The sequence below is a fragment of the Rana temporaria genome, chromosome 3 (genome assembly GCF_905171775.1).
Source record: "Rana temporaria chromosome 3, aRanTem1.1, whole genome shotgun sequence".
NCBI classification, from domain to species: Eukaryota; Metazoa; Chordata; class Amphibia; order Anura; family Ranidae; genus Rana; species Rana temporaria.
In genome coordinates this window covers 142,375,708-142,397,608 of record NC_053491.1, presented here as the reverse complement: position 1 = coordinate 142,397,608, position 21,901 = coordinate 142,375,708, and the positions used below count along the sequence as shown (strand labels likewise).

Here is a 21,901-nt window from a genome sequence, read left to right as displayed (position 1 = left end):
TCACTTTTTCTACTCTGGGATCCTTTGCAACAGACCTAGTTCCAAAATCGACTTTTATGAAGAATGACCAATTAAGGATGCATAGTATGGCACAAGGACATAGTGGAGTTAGGACTTTATTCATTCTGCTTTTACTACTTAATTATCCAATTAGAATTCGTGTTTCTATACTGTCTGATGCAAAGTGATCTTGTATTATATACTGCGTTTTAATGAGAGTAGACTGTCAAATGCTTTAACATATCAGTTACACTTATGTAATTTCGTTTTTTTATTTATTGTATACAATCTGTTACTAGCATTACAACATCTATAATCATACTGTGCAATTTCTGTTACATATATTAAACGGAGATAGCCAACTCTAATAAAACTCCATGGAGCCAAGTTAGTTAAGAAGTAATTGAGCATGTGTTTAATTTAAATGCATAATTGGATTAAAAAAAGAAAATTGTAGTAAATCAGGTGATGGTGCTTACCTTTGTACCTCTAGGTGATATAGTGAAGAATTATTAGCCCTTCCTTTACACCATGAAAATTACCACTCACGGTTCAGGAAAAACTCTTCTATTATGCTGTTAGGAGTAAAGATTTGCTTTAGCAAATTGACTCCTTATAATTTAATTTCACTTTTGGCCATAAAATGTCCTCTTATGCCTCGTACACACGTATGGGAAAACTGCCATTACAGCTTTTGGTGTGTATGCTCCTGACAGGAAAACCGCCGGGATTTCTGGCGGTTTTTAAGCTGGCAGTTCACCTATGGGGAAAACCTGCGGTGGAGCATACACATGGCCGGGTTTCCCGACCAAGAGCTCTCATAGCAGATTTCCTGCCAGGAAACCCGGCCATGTGTAGGTGGAAAAGCTAACCGAGCAGGTTCTCGGTTTTTCCCTCAGTTTCCTGGTGGACTTTTTACCACCGGGGAAAACCAATCGTGTCTACAAGGCATTAAAGGCAAAATGTGACCATAAAAATTACATGTAACAAGTAACACTTTTAATGTTTAGATTATTGTTTTAGCGCAATTAAGCAGAAAAATTATGGGACCTCTTGTCTCTTTAATTTTCACATCAAAGGTAATCCTCATGTGATACAGAATCAATTTGCTATCATCGCCAATGAAATTATTTGCCAAAAGCTATTTTTCACTACATAAATTTACTATACTATATAGTCAGCCAGTGCTGGCCCTGAGTGCTGATGGGCCTCAGAGCGACAGCATGGTTTGCAATGACAATGGTTATCCCTTTGGCAAGAAAAGCTAAGCTAAACCTCAGAAAGTTGAAAAACCTTTGCACTGTTCCTGTAATAAAAAATAATAATCTTTTCCCTACTACACACTGTTCAGTTTATCTACCTATATGCAATTACAGGTGGCAGGACTTCTGTCAGTTATAATTGTTAGTTCATAAATGCTAGACATGCTATGCTAACCCTCAGAAGGTTGAAGAGACCATTTGAGAGGGATTAGAAAAACCTTTGCACTGTTCCTGTAATAAAAAATAATAATCTTTTTCCATACTACACACTGTTCAGCTTATCTACCTATATTCAATTACAGTGGCAGGACTTCTGTCAGCTATAATTGTTATGATTGTCACTTTGGCTATCGATTCCTTCTGGAACCATTACAAAAGGTATGATTTAAGTCTTAAGTTAAAAAATGTATAACAATTACTTTATAGAAGTTTTAACACAAATATTTTTTTTTTATTCATTAGGCCTGAGTAATTAAAAAAAAAAAAAACTTGTACCCAAAATATGCCCACTAAAATATTTACATATCCTTATTAAGCAGTAAGTGCCGGTTCACACAGGGGCAACACGACTTACAGCGTGACTTTGCAAGGCAATTTGGAGGCGACTTCAGCACGACTTCAGAGTGACTTTGAGCAACTTACAACGCGACTTGAAGTTGCCTCCAGGAAAGGCGACTTTGGCTGTGGCCAATCACAGAATAATCAGCTCTGTGGGGGGGGGAGTGGTTTGCCTGGGTCAACTATTTTATTTTTTTGTAAAGTTTCTTCAGTTAAGATGGACATCCGACTTTGGAGGCAACTTCCATTGAAATCTATGGGTACAAGTTGCCTAGAAGTCGCCTTGAAGTAGTACAGGAACCTTTTCTGAAGTCAAAGCAACTACAGTAGTGTATATTAAGACAGCTCTCATTTACTTCAATGGAATTTCTTATGTCCAGCGACTTGGGGACACTTGAGGATTGACAAGTCGGATCCCAAGTCGCTCTAGTGTGAACCGACACTAAAGGCACTCTAGTTGAGATTGGATCTATTGTTGCTTTAAGTGAACAAATATCATACTAGAACAAGATTGGGTGGGACTTTGCATGTATTCTGTAGGGTCTAATGAATACATAAATGGGAATTAAAAAATAAACAAATCTTTATTCTACGTATACAATAAAATTGGATTAAAAAAAGGTTGAAATTACAACTAGTTAAAATCACAGTTTAAGTGATTTAAATGAACAGTTAAATCCAACCCTAATAGGTGCATCTTTTTTACAGTCTGTACTTGCAGCATTGGTCGTGATCAACCTAAAGGGAATGTTGATGCAGTTTAATGAAATTCCTAATTTGTTTCGCAAGGACAAATATGATTGTGTAAGTAGTACATTAGAGTTGTCAAGTCTTTGTTCTGATGTATTTATTTTGTTTATTGGTGTTCTAAAAAATAGTTACACAATGTCCAAGTACCAGGGCCAATAATTAATGAACGCATAATACGTATTTGCAAGGAATTGATATGATAGCTGCCAGAATAGGAAACTGATTGTTTGCGCTGTATGGACTCCACTATGAGTTCAAAGTCTTGTAAGTGTTGTAAAAAAGTGGCAGTCAATAGAGATTCTGACTCTATAAATTGCGTTCTTGGACTAATTTAGATAGCATATCTTACCCAATTAAAGCAACAAGAATACATCTAGGACTTTAACAATATAAATAGTTATCAAGAAAGTGTTCTATTGATATGTGATTTTGTTTTAAAACTGCTATCTTTAAAGTAGATTTTCCCTTGAAAAATGGAAATTCCATATTTGAGTAAGATCCCAGCTCTCACTGGTGAGCAAATCACACTTCAGTCATACACTGATGGCAGATTGAAGTCAGATGGATGAAATACTGTATATTGAGATTATTGTATCCATGTATTGTTTAGCAATACTTGCAATGTGACACAGCAAATGAAGTGTAATATTGTGACCAATAAAGTGGTTGTAAACCCTTTACAACCACTTTTACCTACAGGTAAGCCTGGATTAAGGCTTACCTGTAGGTACTTGAAATATCTCCTAAACCTACATGGTTTAGGATATATTTACAAAAATCATGGGCGCCAATGTCTACTACGCATGCACCGTAGACAGTGGCGCAGGTGCACTTTAGCAATGGCGATTGTGCCGTTCCTAATGGAGGCCATGGCGTGACTGGCGGCTCCCAATCACAGTGCCGGAGCCACGATACCCGTAAGTGGTGAATGAGGATGGCTTTGGGGGCTTTGATCTGAGGAGACTATTACATAATGAGCTAGCATACTAGCTCATTATGCCTTTGTCTTGCAGGTGGTGCTTTGTTTTTGTTTGTTTTTTTCTAGTAGGTTTACTTCCTCTTTAATTAACAGGAGCTGTTGGGGGGATATGGCAGAATGGTACTACTTGAAGAGGTCCCACATTAATAGTATGTTTAAAGTTTGCCATAGGGATAATCAAGTACAAACTAAAACTGTCTGCATTGTACATCTTCCCAGGTTAACCTGGAGAGGAATCAGGTGCTAACTGCAAGAGCAGTTTTGCATTACAACCCAGTCTTTAAAGATAAAGGTGCTTATGAACGCTCTGCTGAGCAAACATACAGAAAAGGTTGTGTGTTTGGAGCTTAAATAAGTGCTGTAAATAAGCCGTCTATACATATTTATATATTTCTCTAATTGTGTACTTCCTGACATCTAAAAAGGTAACAACATTTTTGATAAATAGACGAGCAAGATTAAATCTAAACCATTGTCTACTGTATATTGCACCATACATATTTTTAATAAAGTAAATAAAATCAGTATATGACACAATCTACAGCTAACATTTCATTGTTTGCAGTTGGTATGGGTGGTGACCTTTGTTGCTGCTGTCCTACTTGGGCTTGACCTTGGACTGGCTGCAGGAGTTGGATTTGAGTTGCTGACGGTGGTGTTTCGTGCACAGTTGTAAGTAATGTTTTGTGTTTAGCCTACACTATTTAGTATACAGGTGAGATAAATAACCATAGACAAGTAAAAGTTGCAGTATATTTATATTATCATCAGCAATTCATGTTAATACCAAAATCTAAAACTAAAATACCACAGATTTGTAATAGCAACTTCTTCTAGAAGTATTATTAGTGTTTTATTGCATAATATCTACTTAATTTTACTTTGATTCCATAGTATTATTTTGGATACCTATTGGTCAGATATGTGCAACACATGTTTATTTCTGTTTTTGGATCTTTTGCAGTCCAAAATGCTCACAGGTTGCAAATGTTATGGGAACAGACATTTACAGAAACAGAAAGGATTATACAAATGTAAGTATGATATACTATATAGTCTACCAGAAAGGGTCTGTCCAGTTTAAACCTTTAGACTCTGTTGTCTCTAATGACTGGTAGCCAGAGAATGTGTGATCTAGATGGTTTAGACTAAAAGTAGAAAACAGTGCTGCGGAAAAATAACATAAGCTGGGATGCCCTTTAAAAGTAAAGTTACCCAGAAGCATGACTCAGAGAGTCCATTAGGATTTTTTCCAGGTAAGGCAGATGAATCTGGCTAGTTGCTAATTACTATTTGTTTGAAAATCCTGGTGGTGCTGTTTCATCGCTTTTGTTTTTGTGTGTAAAACTCCATCTCACCATAGCTAACCATTACATGAATATTGTATCCTTACTGCCCTTTAATTCCAGTTTTTTTCTCTAATAATAAACATCTAAAACACGAATGTTTGTTTCTTTTTTACAGATACAAGAACCTCAAGGAATCAAGATCTTCAGATGTCCATCACCAATATTTTTTGCGAATATTGACTTTTTTAGGGATAAACTCACTGCTGCTGTAAGTTAGGCATCATACAAAGATCCATGTTTTATAATTACTTGAACACATTAAATATGACTGCTTTTAATTTATTACAGGCAGGGTTTAACCCACTTAGAGTATTGCGCAAGCGAAATAAAGCGCTGAGAAAGATAAAGAAGCTGTTGGCTAAAGGGGAACTTCACACTACACCAGTAAGTAGTACATATTTGTTTAATATACACAGTGTAAACCATAAAACGATAACTTTCAGTAATCCTTTAGTGATGTCACAAAGTCTTTTCAAAAGTGTATCTATAGGTAAAAACTATTTTTTTAAAGTTTTGGATATAGTGCGGAATTGATAGACCATATGTCAAGTTTTAAGTAATGCCTGTGTCCCCAGGGGTAATTCGCTCCATTGTTATCAAGAAAGAAATTGAGTGGACAAGTAAAGTGTTACACTTGTGCCCATAGAAAGGGGCACAAGATAGGGACACCTTTTCCATTGACAACTACTCCATATAAGAGGGGAACACTCTTCACGCTTGGAAATTTTCTCTAACTTCTCTGTGATGGGAATTGATGAGAAATTCCCCAATGGTACATAGACAACAATAAAAAAAATGACAGCAATTTCAAATTTCCCTACTCTATTAAACTGTTAAGCAGTTTGTACATGTAATCTAAGATTCATGCAATTAAGCCTTACTGTAATTTACTGCAAATAAATGCTACAAGCTAGTAATTTGAATTTGTAAGGAAACATGTATAATCTTATGCCGTGTACACACGATCGGAAATTCCGACAAGAAAAACATGTTTTTTTTTTTCAAGGAAATGTTGGCTCATACTTGTGTTGCATACACACAGTCACACAAATGCTGTCGGAAATTCCGACCGTCAAGAACGCGGTGGCGTAAAGACATATGACGAGCCGAGATCAATGATGTTCAATAGGCAGTTCAGCTCTTCTGCTGGATTCTGAGCATGCATGTTTTTTTGCGCATCAGAATTGCATACAGACGAGCGGATTTTCCAATTGGAACTTTTCCATCGGAAAAATAGGGAGCCTGCTCTCAATCTTTGGTTGGCGGAAATTCCGACACCAATGGAGTATACACACGGTCGGAATTTCCGTCCAAAAGCTCACCTCGGACTTTTATTGACGAAATTTCCGATCGTGTGTACGCAAGATTATTGCTATTAATCCTCAACTTTAGTCTCCATAACTGTAGGTATAATGTAAGTTATGCTAGCTATATACAGCTAGATTTCTCCTGTTCAACCAAGTTGATTCCCCCATCCATACCAAAAATACTGTCAGCTATTGTACTAAGACTGCTTTAGCTCCCACAAGTTCGACTGACTCAACACCCAAACAGTGATGCATCTGATGCAGTCATTGTTCTGCCAATAATTTTTTACATTTTAAAATCTTTAGTTGAGCCAGGTGGTGCATATGGGTCGCCTATGGCTTGAATTTAGTTGGATTCAGCAGGGATCAATCGAAATGTCCAGATTAGGAGTAATACCCAACAAATGCAGAATCTTGTACTGAGCTCTTTTCACCCTTTTAGACCATATAGATGGGATGGGTGGGTGGTAGTTGAGGGCACATTGAAACCCATGTTAACTTACCCTTCCTGCTTTTTGTCATACCATGGGCTCTATCAGGGCCGGCCTTAGGCCTTTAGGCGCCCTGTGCGAGAAAGATTTACAGCGCCCCCTAGTGACCACGCCCCTCCATAACTACGCCCCTCCATAACCACGCCCCTCCATAACCACGCCCTTTCAGTGTCCAAACCTTTCTCCAATACTGGCTCCATTTAAAGCCTTCCAATCCCAAAAAACAGATTACAAGCTATGATAAAAATACAACTTTTATTCACATAATAACGCCATCTATACTGTATATCACACGCTATAATAACTCCACATATAAAATAAATCACATGGTATAATAACGCCTCTCCGACTCCTAACAAGGCAGGGACAGCCGCCACGCTGTCATTCCTGCAGAATCCGCCTGTGGCCTGGCTGTACCTAGAGCATTTGGCACCCGGGACGGATCCTATATCTGCCCCCCCCCCACGGTAAAATTTAAAATCCCACTGTGCCCCCTGCATCCTTCAATATCTCTGTCACTACTGTGTACCCCTCTCCACAACTGCACCTCTGGACCCCTTTACATTATACAACACCCTGCATCACTTTACAATTCACAGCCCCCCACAGCTCTAGACACCTATATGTTACACAGACACCCCCCTAACCGTTCTGGACCCCCTGCATGTCACACAGACCTCCCTACAGTCTCCCCCTACAGTGCAGGCCCATCCCCCTACAGTGCAAACCCCCCTTACAATACAGACCCCCCACAATGCAGAACCCCCTACAATACATAACCCTCACCCCCCTACAGTACAGAACCCCCCCACAATACAGACCCCCCCCCCCCACAATGCAGAACCCCACCCCCACACACACAATACAGACCCCCCCACAATACAGACCCCCCCCACAAACAATACAGATCCCCCCACAATGCAGAACCCCCTCCCCCCTACAATACATAACCCCTCCCCCCTACAGTACAGAACCCCCCCACAATACAGAACCCCCCCCCTACAATACATACCCCCCCACAATGCAGAACCCCCCCCCCCCCACACACACACACAATACAGACCCCCCCACAATGCAGAACCACACACAATACAGACCCCCCCACAATGCAGAACCCCCCCCCACACACACACACAATACAGACCCCCCCACAATGCAGAACCACACACAATACAGACCCCTCCACAATGCAGAACCCCCCCCCACACACACAATACAGACCCCCCCACAATGCAGAACCCCCCCCCCCCACACACACACACACAATAAAGACCCCCCCACAATGCAGAACCACACACAATACAGACCCCCCCACAATGCAGAACCCCCCCACACACACACAATACAGACCCCCCCACAATGCAGAACCCCCCCCCACACACACACACACAATACAGACCCCCCACAATGCAGAACCCCCCCCCCACACACACACACACTACAGACCCCCCCCCACAATGCAGAACCCCCCCCCCCCACACACACAATACAGACCCCCCCCCACAATGCAGAACCACACACAATACAGACCCCCCCACAATGCAGAACCCCCCCCCCCCCCAACACACGCACACAATACAGACCCCCCCACAATGCAGAACCCCCCCCCCCACACACACAATACAGACCCCCCCACAATGCAGAACCACACACAATACAGAACCCCCCACACAATACAGACCCCCCCACAATGCAGAACCCCCCCACACAATACAGACCCCCCCAAAATGCAGAACCCCCCCCACACACACACACAATACAGACCCCCCCACAATGCAGAACCCCCCCCCCACACACACACACACACAATACAGACCCCCCACAATGCAGAACCCCCCCCACACAATACAGACCCCCCCACAATGCAGAACTACACACAATACAGACCCCCCACAATGCAGAACCCCCCCCCCCCCACACACACACACAATACAGACCCCCCCACAATGCAGACTCCCCCACAATGCAGAACCCCCCCCCCACAATACAGACCCCCCACAATGCAGAACCCCCCACACAATACAGACCCCCACACAATACAGACCCCCCCACACACACACACAATCAATATAGATCACCTGAGCCACTTGCTGTACACACACAGCACAGGAAAAGGGGGAGGCGGCTGCACTCAGTGCACTGTGTTGGGCTGCCTGTGACTGAGACAGACAGTCACAGGCAGCTGAGACTCATCAGACCCGCGGCGCTGCAAAGGGAAGGGGGATTATTGCTGCTGGGTCCCGGGTGTCGACGGCTCGCTCGGGTGCGACTTGCACCCTCCATGCCTGCTGTGTGTCTGGGGGGGGGTCGCCACCCGCGCGCCGCGCTGCGCCGCCAAATCTGACTGTGACCATCAGAATCTGTGCAGGTCGTCAGGCGCCCATGTTGCTATGGCGCCCTGAGCGACCGCACAACCCGCACACCGCAAAGGCCGGCCCTGGGCTCTATGATCAATATTTTGGTACTAATAATCATCAGTATTGTTTCACATTCGAGTATTAGGATTCCAGCTTTAATTTTCCAGAGTAGGTTTAAATCTAATTTGTGACTGAGGAGCAAACCTGACAGCTCCTAGAAGTGAAGTTTCTCGCCATAATTAAATTAACCTCCAGTTTTTAATACCTCCTTCTTTTTCTCTGCTAGAAATGTGTGTGCTCTGTTTGATAACACTGCATCAGGACCTCCATTTTATCAGAACCATATAGAGATGCCAATATTTCAGCTAATATTCAAACATCTTCTATTGCAGAAGGGTGTGATTTGTACATCATATGACACCAATGAATCTGATTATGAAGAAATAGACAATAACTACATTGAAGAATTGGACAAGCCCATTAACACTGCTGACCTACCCATTGTCATTGACTGGAATGCAGATCTGCCAAATAATATCAAGGTTCCCAGGATTGATCTCCATAGTTTAATTATTGATTTCGGAGCAGTGTCCTTCATAGACATGTCTGGAATGAAAGGCTTAAAAGCGGTAGGTCGTACTTTATTTATTGAGCAGATGTATCAGCAAGCAGGGCACCCTTACATCCTTATCTGTCCTTATCCGTATTCACCACACTTTCAGTGGGGGAGATTTACTAAAACTGGTGAACACCGATTCTGGTGCAGCTGTGCATAGTAACCAAATAGGGGGGCAGTGCATGCTATAAATTCTGCAGGGTGCCCAAACTTTGGCAGACGACATTTTTTTGTTTTCTGTAATTTTGAAAGTGTAAATGATGGAAATAAAATTTAACTTTTTTTGACATATTATAAGAATGTCTAATCTGTAATTTGATGCCTTTTGGAAATTTTTCTATCTTTCCTTGGCTTCGTTATGCACATTAATACTAATTTTTACCTGGGGTGCCCAAACTTTCGATCCCCATTGTATGTATATAGAAAGCTCTATTTGGTTATCTGATTATGTAACAGCAGCATTCTCCTTACCTATTTTAACTTCTTGTATTTTTTAGATCATGAAAGAATTTATCAAAGTTGACGTTGATGTTTATATTGCTGGAATAGACAGTAAGTTCGATCCAATTTAACCTTTAATTCAAACAGGTATTTTGAGGATGCATATTGTTACAAAATGTAACTCCTTCCCAGCCACAGTCTGTAAATATGCATCCCAAACACAATGCTTTGCGATGGGGATACATTTATAAATGTCCCCCCTTTTAAAAACAAGCAGGCAAAACTTGTGGCTTCTGGCTCTCAGTCCTGGTTTTCATGGATCAGGAATCAATCAGAGTGTTTACAGATAATGGGGCAGATCCACAGAGCGAGTATGCCGGTGTATCGGCGTACTTTCAAATTTCCCGCGTCGTATCGTTGTTTTGAATCCTCAAAACAAGATACAACGGCTTCTGGGTTAGATCCGACAGGTGTACATCTTCGTACGCCTTCCGATCTAAGATGCAATACTTCGGCGTCCGCTGGGTGGCGTTCACATTGTTTTCCACGTCGGCTATGCAAATTAGCTATTTCCGACGATCCACGAACGTACGAGTGGCCGGCGCATTTTTTTCCGGCGTCTGTAGTCGGCTTTTTCGGGCGTATAGTTAAAGCTGCTTTTTTGCGGCGTATAGTTAGATTTGCCATGTTAAGTATGGCCGTCGTTCCCGCGTCGAAATTTGAATTTTTTCTTTTTTTTGCGTAAGTCGTCCGTGAATCGGGATGGACGTAAGTCACGTCTAAGTTTAAAAAATGATGTCCTTGCGACGTCATTTTGCGCAATGCACGGCGGGAAAATTAGAAACGGAGCATGCGCAGTTCATTCGGCGTGGGGACGCGCTTCATTTAAATGAAACACGCCCCCTAATCCCCAATTTGAATTCCGCCGCCAGAGATACACTACGCCGCCGTAACTTACGGCGCGAATTCTTCCAGGATTCGAACCAGACAAAAATAAGTTACAGCGGCGTAGTGTATCTCTGATACGCTGCGCCGATGTATTTCTATGTGAATCTGCCCCAATGTCATTAGTATGTCAGCTTTGACAAAGTGATTACAGGCAGGCTGGGGGCTCATTTAAAAAATGAAGGCTGTTAACCTGTCACCTTTAGGCTGCAGCAGCATCTGCAGTACCGCCAGTTTTAAACAATATTCGATCAGTTAAAGCAGAAAATCGAATAGAAATAAAGGTAAACAAATGCATAAGCACTGTTATTATTGGTTACTACAGGGAATGAAAGAAAAGCATATCCCTTTATAGACTGTTGAGCACTTGATAACTTTGCTTTTAGTCTAATGCCCTGTACACACGATCCGATCGTGTCCAACGCGGTGACGTAAAACACAACGACGTGCTGAGAAAAATGAAGTTCAATGCTTCCGAGCATGCGTTGACTTGATTCTGAGCATGCGTGGATTTTTGACCGATGGATTTCCCCACAGACGATCGTTTTAAAACAGGTTTTTTTTTTTTCACTGATGGGAAAAAACTGATGAGGCCCCCACACGATCGGTTCGTCTGATGAAAACGGTCCATCGGTATGTTTTCATCAGATGAACCGATCGTGTGTACAGGGCATTACACTTGCACTGCTGAAGGATTATTCATTATTCTCTGGGGAACAGGAAGTGTAATGAAGTCATTTTTGCCCAAATTGTTCAATGGTGGATTCTCCTTTAATAAGTTTAACGAAAATCCAGTAGGCTCAGGAGGTTACTCAGTTCTCAGGAGTCTGATCCACCAATGTTCTATCTGGCATGTGGACAGTCAATTTGGGACAATAGCACACAGATGCAGGAAAAGACCCAGCCACCGCAGAGAGCACTGCTTCAACTGTCTCCAGGGTGCTGAGCTTCCAGTTAGACGGTCCTATGCCTACAACCATTCACTCAAGTCTCTAGACCCAAGACTTTTTATTACAATTGCCTGTGGGAACCCTCCAGTAAGCCAATTGGACTGTCATAGACAGTACACCTTCTTGTGAGAGGTGTTGCCCTAGAGCAGTGGTCTCCAAACTGTGGCCCTGTAGTCAGATGGGGCCCTTGGCTTGGCTTTATTTGGCCCTTGGGGCACTATTCATCCCACTGATACAAGATGCTATTCTGCCCACCGACACCAACAATGGGGCATTATTCCTGCCACTGAAACCATTAATGGGGCACTATTCCTCCCACTGACATCAGCACTGGGGCACCATTACACTTGGCACCTATGAAGAGGATCAGCTATATTGTGCACTAGTGATGGAATTAACATGGCAGCAGATGGCATCCAATGATCCAATTCAATGGATGATTGGAGGCAGAACTGGCCATTAACACCTTAGATGGGGAAGCAAGGTGGTTAATCCTGCACCCTTGTCAGCAGGAGATCAGGATTTCCTGAATAAGATAGTTAGAAATCTAGAAGCAGTGTACAGCCAGGTAGTAGTGTTAGACGATCTCATGGCTCGCTTCATCAGCAGAAGGCAGAGAGCAGAATAATTTATTCTGCAACACTTGATGTATTATAAGATACAACAGCAGAGATATGCCGTAAGCAAAGAGGGCATACAGGACAGTCCGGCTGGAGTGACACAGACTGGTGGCCAAAGAAAAAGATATTGAATGGCCTGCTGTCCGATAAGATCAGAGAAATCTGACAAAAAAAGAAAGAAGCAACATAAATTTAAGATTAATCAAATAATGCTAATAAAAGTTCAGAATGCAGCCCTTCGGTTATTCGTTAGTAATATAACAGTTCCGTTCTAGAGCATACAGGGATGATGAAGAGCCTCTACCGACTTGTAATCATATATCACAGGGCACAAAAAGTAGATTCAGGTGGTACATTCCAATCGCTATAAACCGATCATGGGGATTTTCAAGTTCATCAATCTCATATAATCATCAGAACTCCCATGAAGACATAAATATGATATGTCTTCGCCAATTCGCCGATGCAAGCAAGCTGAAAAGCGCAGAGTTATATACACTGCTCAAAAAAATTAAAGGAACACTTTTGAATCAGAACTCCTGGGATATTGATCTGGTCAGTTAAGTAGCAGAGGGGGAGTGGTGTATACAGAGGGGGTTGTTAATCAGTTTCAGCTGCTTTGCTGTTAATTGAAATTAACAACAGGTGCACTAGATGGGCAACAATGAGACGACCTCCAAAACAGGAATGTTTTTTTCAGGTGGAGGTGTCTGACATTTTTTTTCCCTACTCATCTTTTCTGACTGTTTTTCACTAGTTTTGCATTTGGTCAGTGTCACTACTGGTAGCACGAGGCGATACTTGGACCCTATAAAGGTTGCACAGGCAGTCCAACTCCTCCAGGATGGCACATCCATACGTGTCATTGCCAGAAGGTTTGCTGTGTCTCCCGGCACAGTCTCAAGAGCATGGAGGAGATTCCAGGAGACAGGCAGGTACTCTAGGAGAGCTGGACAGAGCCGTAGAACGTCCTTAACCCATCAGCAGGACCGGTATCTGCTCCTTTGTGCAAGGAGGAACAGGATGAGCACTGCCAGAGCCCTACAAAATGACCTCCAGCAGGCCACTGGTGTGAATAATTAAATACAGCTAAACAAAAAAAAAATATTAATTAAAAATGGAAAATTCATCGCCAGCAGCCACAGATAATTCATCAATTATGGGTGAAAATAGTACTTAAGGTAAGACAGAAGATAAAACATCTTCTGTGTGCAGCAGCCCTCTTGATTGAGACACAGCAATGGGGCCATTGGCTCCCGCTGCTGTCAATCAAAGTCAGTTAGTCAATCAGGGGAAAGAGGGGGGGGTGGCTCAGGGCTCTGTGTCTGCATGGACACAGAGAACGGTGATTTAGCTTGGTTGCCCCCATAGCAAGTTGCTTGCTGTGGGGGGCACTAAACAAGAGGGAGGGGCCAAAAGCACAGAAGAGGGACCCGAGAAGAGGAGTATCCGAGCTGCTAAGTATGACAGGAAAGTATAACATATTTTTATTAGTTTTAAAGGAAAAAAACAAGACTTTACAGTCACTTTAAGTCAGAATATATCCTTAATATTTGGTTCGAAAACAGACACTTTCTTAGGACTATTAAGAAGGATATAGGTAACAGATAATACATGATATGTTTAATTGAATAATTGTATTCTTCTCCTAGGCAATCTTTTAGAAAAACTTGAACGATGTGGATTTTTTGATGATGACATCACTACTTCAATAATTTTCCTAACTGTCCATGATGCAGTGTTACATATATTCATCAAGAAGAATCTGCAAAGCATATCAAAGTATAGGGAGTCCAAGGTAAAAATATCAACAAGAACTACATGAATTTAGATCATATTAGAATGTTCTCCTAAAGCTTTGTTTCTCTAATTTGATTAATTGCTACTTAACTAATAGCCAGATTCAGGTAGTGTTACGCTGGCGTATCAGTAGATACGCCGTTGTAACTCTGAATCTAAGCCGTCGTAAATTTAAGTGTATTCTCAAATTGAGATACACTTAAATATAGCTAAGATACGACTGCCTGCGCCGTCGTATCTTAGCTGTCTATTTAGGCCGGCCGCTAGGGGCGTGAACGCTGATTTACGCCTAGAATGCGCAAATCAGCGAGATACGCCTATTCACGAATGTACGCTTGCACGTCACATTAAAGATACGCCGTTTACGTAAGGCGTTTTCAGGCATAAAGTTATTCCACCAAGAAGCTGGCCTAGCCAATGTTAAGTATGGACGTCGGTCCCGCGTCGAATTTTGAAAATTTTACGTCGTTTGCGTAAGTCGTCCGTGAATGGTGCGGGGCGTAATTTACGTTCATGTCGAAACCAATAATTCCTTGCGGCGTAATTTGGAGCATGCGCACTGGGATACATCCACGGACGGCACATGCGCCGTTCGTTCAAAACGTCATTTACGTGGGGTCATGGTTTATTTACATAAAACATGCCCACCTCTTCACAATTTGAATTAGGTGCGCTTAGGCCGGCCCATTTACGCTACGCCGCCGTAACTTAGGACGCAAGTGCTTTGTGAATACAGCACTTGCCTCTCTGACTTACAGCGGCGTAGCGTATATGCGATAAGCTACGCCTGCACAAAGTTAAGCCAGTCTTTCTAAATCTGGCTATTAATCTATTTTGATTAATTACTACTGTAGAAAGTCCATGTTGTTGCCAATGTTTTATTCTTATATAGTATATTCTATGTATGTTGGGCACTAAAAACATGAGACTAAAGTATACACATTTTTTTCTTATTAGGAAGAGATAAAGGAGACAAGATTTCATGCAATTGAAACACCATATAAAGACAGCAAAGCAAATGATTATTCTGTAAGTTTACATCTTTAAAGGATAGTTTCTGTAATGTGTATGTATTAAACGGAACATGTGCTGAAAAAGGAATAGTGGCCTCTCACTGACCTCTTAAGAATACCAATTGCCTAGCTGTTTCTGGTGTTAATATTTGTTGAGTTGATGACCCATAAGAAGCATGCAGATTAGGGAATCAGAAAGAAATCAGAACTCCTGAACTGCATAAATGTCCCAGGTCAGTGCAATCATCAAATATAAAAATTATAAATGGCAGTTCCTATATTCTTTCAGTAATGCCCTGTACACACAATCGGAGTTTCCGTCAGAATAAACTCCGACGGGTTTTTCCAACAGAATTTCGTTCAAACTGTCTTGCATACACAGGGGCAGGACACACCAAATTCCGACCTTCAAAAATGTGGTGACGTACAACACTACGACGAGCCTAGAAAAATGAAGTTCAATGCTTCCGAGCATACGTCAAATTGTTCCTGAGCATGCGTGTTTTTTTCTCCGTTGGAGTTCCATACAGATGAACGGAATTTCAAAAAAAAATGCAGTCAGAAAAAAAAAGGGAGCATGTTCTCTTTCTTACTCACTCATTTCTGATGTGGCATACACACGGTCGGAATATCCGGTGAAAAAATTCCGTCTGACTTTTTCCATCGGAAATTCCGTTCGTGTGTACGAGGCATTAAGGTTTCTTTAAAGGAAAGCAGATACAAGATGATGATCACATTCTCCCAATTAAGTACTACCTGCTACACCATTGGTAATCTTTTTGTTTGATTTACTCCAGTCTAGAGAGGCATCCATGCTTGAATTTTATAAAAATCAGTTACCCTTCAGATAGCTTTTATTGATTTGGTAATTATTGTCTAATTGCTTAAAGGCGGCGTGGTTTAAATATTGGGTGTTTTATGGATTTGGCATCCTGTTAGTTCTCATAGAGATGCGTCTAAATTGAGGGGTCTAATGCTGCGTACACACGACTGTTTTTCGAGAATTTTTCACAACGTAAAAAATGTTGCTTTTAAAACGTTGTCGTTTTTAACGTTGTAAAAAATGCAAAAAAGCAAGTTATGAGACGGAGCACTCGTTCTGGTAAAACTAGCGGCATAAGTATAAAACATCTGCTGAGTGGATATCTTAACCATTCGCACTGGCACTACGAATATTTGCCGAATTGTTTGCAATATGATTAGCTTATTAAAAATGTTAGCTGCATCTAGTGTCTATGCACAGGCAGCAACAGTTTGTTCATATATCTCAAAGCCAGAAGCCATCCAATCGCTTGTGTATGCTGGGAATGCCGTGTGCCCCAACTGAACCCCCACTGGGGCTCAACTAGGTTTTGTGGGAATTTGGGACAGCTAAATTCACTTCCAAGATTACAAGCAGGAATGGAGTGAAAAATATCAATCAGTTCGAATAGGGTGCAGAGAGGGCATTAGATGTCAAATAGACCCCTAATGTCTCCATAAAAAGGACATTTGACCAAAAATGTACTATCACAGGTGGGGCTCATTATTCTCCTTGTAAAAGTAATAAAGTTAAAGTGTTTGTCACCCCAGCACTCAATATTCCTGATATATGCCTGCTGTAGTAGGTACTTCTATGAGAAAATATCCTATTCCCTTTATGTGAAATCCCTGGTGATCCTGCCAGTCCCTCTGCTTTCCTATTAAAAACTGATCACACTAAGCAGGAGAGTACACCGTGGTCAGTTCTCTAGTCATGCTGGGAACTCAGTGTGATCAGACTCAGTGTGATCAGACTTGCCCTGACACGCCTGCTGTTTAACCATTTATTGGGAAGTTCAGTGTATTGCAATTTCTCCTTCCCCAGCTCTTATGCAGATGTGAACAGAAGAAACGTGATCACTTATAAAAAAAGGGAAAAAAGGTATTTCTAATGCTTTTATATATGTATACAAACATGTTTTGCCTCTCATTTCTATTTGAAACTGAAAGGGCTGTTTTACACGGTGATCGTTTACAATCACCTAAAGTGAAAAAGTGTTTAAAAACTTAAATTTTATTGAATTAAAAAAAAATGCTTGGACAAGTGAAACTGTGTACTATGTTGAACTTTGCTGTACTATGTTAAATTATTTAGGTAGCTGTTGTTACATAAAAGCAAGTACTAATTGTTATTTATTGCAACTTTTAGGTAGTAATTGGATCTCAACTGTGACCTCATGGATCCATCTTGCAAGCTGGCCAAAGGAAGTAGTTGCCACAGGACTGTTTTGTAAAATTGTCAGAAAATATATACTAATCTTGGCATGCAAACATTTTTCCTGAAAGCAGACAGATTGTATTTTAAACTATCCTTGAAGCTCAAAGCTAGAAAGTATAACCTAATAATGAGAACCTGTAACTTTGAGTCATGTTACCCAGCTACCACAAGAAAACCAATAGGCACAGTAAGGTATATATTTCCAACAATACTTTTATACATCTAGTTGGCAAAAAAAGCCCAAAAGTATTACATATAGCAATAGTACAATAAGCTAGACATATTTACATATGTCTGATGTTTTAAATCTCCAAAATAAAACAATGAGCAAATTACACTTAATAACTGTGCACTCAGTTCTGTTTAGTATAGCAGATTGAGTCAAATGGGTAAAGTCGGATATATAAACTTTGGTACATCTGATTTAAGCTTAGCTTTCTTTGTACCTTGATATGGAACAGTGGCTTCTACAGAATCACACAGGTCAGTTAAAGAAAACCTTTAACCTTTATAAACATGGAGGCTGCCATTGCTGACTTCTTATTCCCTACGGGTCGGGAAAACCGGCCATGTGTATGCTCCCTAACATACACGACAGAGAAACTGCGGGAAAAAATTAGAACATGTTCTATTTTTTCCCATCGCGAATCGCTTTGTTTTTTCCCCCGCAGTTTTCCTATGGGGAAACACTGCTTTGGAGCATACACACGGCCGGTTTTCCCGACCAAAGCTCTCAGACAGTTTTCCTGTTGGAAAAACCAGCCATGTGTACAAAGGGAAAAGTGACCGAGCCGGTTTTCAGTTTTCCCCTCGGGTTTCCCGGTGGTCTTTTGACCCGATCGTGTGTACAAGGCATCATTCTGAAAGTATTGAGGCCAAATGGTAAGCCTAATAGCAGGGTTACAAATATATTCAGGAGAAATTCACCAATTGCAGTCCCTTGATTTCCTTTAGAAAAAGGTTTTCTATGTAAGGTTAATATGAGGTTGGCTAAAACATTCAACAGCAGCAGTAGCATACTTGTCTAATAATTGCTTCTACACAAGCATTACTTATCAATTAGTTATCTGTCAAGCAGGAAGAGTTTCATGCAACATCAGCACTATAGAAATTATCTAATTTGACCTTACATATCCAGATAAGTCTATATGAATTGTCTGACAACGTTTTTGATATAATCACTGTAAAAGATAAGCCTAGGGGCTGACACATAAGTATGTAAGCGCCTCACCTGCCTAAAAACATGAATTTATTTGCATTGCATTCACAATATCCACTGTAATCACATGTGATGAATGGGCCAATACCCTTTATTTGGGTTAATCTTGCATTAACAAAGTACACAATGCATATAAGACATTTACATGTACATTTTCTGTTAGAAATGTGTGTTATATTTATATGTATTTTATATTGCCCCAAACACATAAATATATTCAAGAGCATGTAATGATAATGAAATAGTTGTGTGGGTTACAGACTGAAATGAACACAAAGTGAGGACTAAAGAAAATGAAAAAGTGGTTTTAGCTATAAAGAGGAAGCCATGTTCTGGAAGACACTATGAAGCAAAATATAGAGGAATCCATGTTCTGGGGGACACAATGGAGGACTATAGAGAAGAAGCCATGTTCTAGTTGAATTACAGAATGTGCTAATCTATCTAAAAATATTTTAAAAATAGCTTTTAACAAATAGTAATCCTCAGCCACCCCTATCACTAAAGACTTCACTACATCTGACTACATAAAAATGCCAGATGTGGATTAGGGATGAGATGAATTTTCCTGAGTTCAGTTCCTGAGACATTGGCAGAACAACTCACAAGTTCTGAATGTTCATCAGAACCCCAAGTCAATGGGAACTAAATCCTTAAAATCAAGTCTGTCAATTTTCATTAAATATGCCCACCTGCTGTAAGAAAACATGCCTCGGTAATGCCTTAAACTTGCCTGTGAATGGGGCACACCTGTCAGCTTGGTTCTTCTATCTCTTGTTTGATTCCAAAAACATACATATCAGGACCTTAAAGCGTTAGTAAAGGAAAAAAATGTTGTCATTTAAAATAACAAACATCTTATACTTACCTCCACTGTGCAGTTCGTTTTGCACAGAGTGGCCCCGATCCACGTCTTCTGGGGTCCCTCGGCGGCTGTCTCTGGTCCTCCCTGCAATTACTCACCACAGTCATGCGAGAGCTCACATGGTGGTCAGTAATTGCGGGCGCGCTCCCGTGATACAGCAAGTGGCCATAGCCGCTCACTGTATCACTCAGCCCCGCCCCTCGGTACGCCACGTTACAGGATGTGATTGACAGCAGCGCCAGCCAATGGCTGCGCTGCTCTCAATCCATCCGCTCTAGCCAATCAGTTGCCAGGCTGAGCGGCGAAGAGGATCTCGGGACCACGCGGGACTTTCGAGGGGTCAGGTAAGTATAACGGGGCTCGGGGGGGCGGCATTATGAGATGTTTTTTCAACTTAATGCATAGATTGCATTAAGGTGAAATTTGTTTTTACTTTACAACTCCTTTAAGGGTCTAGTATGTATTTTTGTGGGGACCTTTGACAAAAAAGGCAAAAAATATTGTGAGGTCCCCCCAAAATTCATACCTAAAACCTTATCTTGATAAGAGTCTGTTGTGAATTTTAAGGAAGAAGCCTACGCAAAAAAGAAAAAAAATATGTGAGTTCCCTCCCAAAATCCACACAGGTTCTCCCCTATCTGATCATGTAGACTGATTAGCCAGGAAAAGAGGGACAAGCATGTGCCCTCCCCCCTGTTCCTATACTATACCAGGTCCCATGCCCTCAACATGGAGGGTACACACCACCATGTTCCCATATTAATGAAGACAAGGGTTTACTTTCCACAACCTTGGTCTGATGGTTGTGGGGGTCTTTTGGCAAGGGACTTTTTAGAATCTGGAAGATCCCAATAATAATAGGACCCATAATCCCCCCATGAATGAGTAGAGGGGTACATAGTCTCCCCACTCATTCAACAAGAACTTCTAAAGAGTAAATAAATACACAACACACACTTAGACCAGTAAATCCATCATAAATTATGTTGCCCAGAGATGAGAGTCCTCTCGCTTCACTACGTCTTGTGACGTGACAGATGTGCACCTGATGGCTGGTTGGTAAACAAAGGGGGCGGGGATGGTGGCTGATGTCAGTCAATAAATATGGTCAATGTATGGTCAATGGCCAATGATCCATGTAATTCACCAAATATGTCCATGACTGTTGAGCAAATATGGACATGGCTGTTGACCATATTTGGTCACTGATGTCAGCCATCATGCCCATATTTGGTCACTGATATCAGTCACCACACCTATTAGTTTGTCAGCTGGTAATTCCCAGCTTAGTGGTTGGGTGGGAATGTGTCACTGGTTGCTTAAAAGCCAGCAGCTGCTGGTCTCCTAACAGCCACTTTGAGATGGAAAGCTGTCGCTTTTAGCAGTGGTAGTAATACTGCTGCTAAATGTTTCATTTCCATCAGAGGTTCAGCATGGTGGGTGGGCAAACAACCCATTTGGTTTGCTTGTTTTCCACAAGTTTGGACTTTGCTCAACTTTAGTCCAAGATCATTTGATTCTTTACTATGAAATACAATATCATGACCCACATTTTTTTTACTATACAAAGTACACATTTTGAAACTGTAAAAATAAATATTATTATGTAAATAGGTCCTTCTTTAAACATGGTATAGATCCATGAAAAGCTCAATATGGTGTACATTTTTTTTTTGTATTATAAATGTTATCCAACACTGTTGAAGTTGTTCTGCCACCATAATGTACTGTATATATTTATAGAAATGGATACAAGTTATATATAAAATAAATTGTAAATGTATGATGCCATGTCCTAAGAGTCCTAAAGTGTAAAAAGCTACTCTGAAATTGCTAAAGTATATATATAAAAAAAATGAAAATGTGTAAGCAATGTAAACTAGTGGCACAATGATTAAGCATGCCAATGTAACGGTTTTACCTGGCATATAAATAAATTTGAATTATTTTCCCAAATTAACTATAAGTTATTATTGATGTATATTTGTCAGAAATAAATCTAACATGCTTGATAAAAAGCAGAGCTCAGTTGAGTTCCCACATGTCTTTGCGGTTCTTAAGAGAAAACAAGTCCTGCTGCTCGCAGGTGAGCCGGCAAGGCTATAATCCAATTAGTGAGAGTCCGTAAGTCCGTAAGCAT

The 21,901-nt window shown here is 41.1% G+C and overlaps 1 protein-coding gene across 1 annotated transcript in view; it reads left to right on the top strand.

Moving 5' to 3' along the window:
- The window catches only part of LOC120931782 (chloride anion exchanger-like), a 51,680-nt gene extending 33,411 nt beyond the window's left edge, over window positions 1–18,269 (top strand). Inside the window, 12 exon segments of the mRNA XM_040343547.1 lie at window positions 1,565–1,612; window positions 1,615–1,640; window positions 2,529–2,624; window positions 4,115–4,221; window positions 4,514–4,583; window positions 5,014–5,106; window positions 5,187–5,282; window positions 9,446–9,682; window positions 10,167–10,221; window positions 14,278–14,423; window positions 15,383–15,454; window positions 17,609–18,269. Of these exon segments, the coding sequence (XP_040199481.1) occupies window positions 1,565–1,612; window positions 1,615–1,640; window positions 2,529–2,624; window positions 4,115–4,221; window positions 4,514–4,583; window positions 5,014–5,106; window positions 5,187–5,282; window positions 9,446–9,682; window positions 10,167–10,221; window positions 14,278–14,423; window positions 15,383–15,454; window positions 17,609–17,632 (1,070 nt within the window). The 3' untranslated portion in view covers window positions 17,633–18,269.
- Window positions 18,270–21,901: the final 3,632 nt, after the last annotated feature.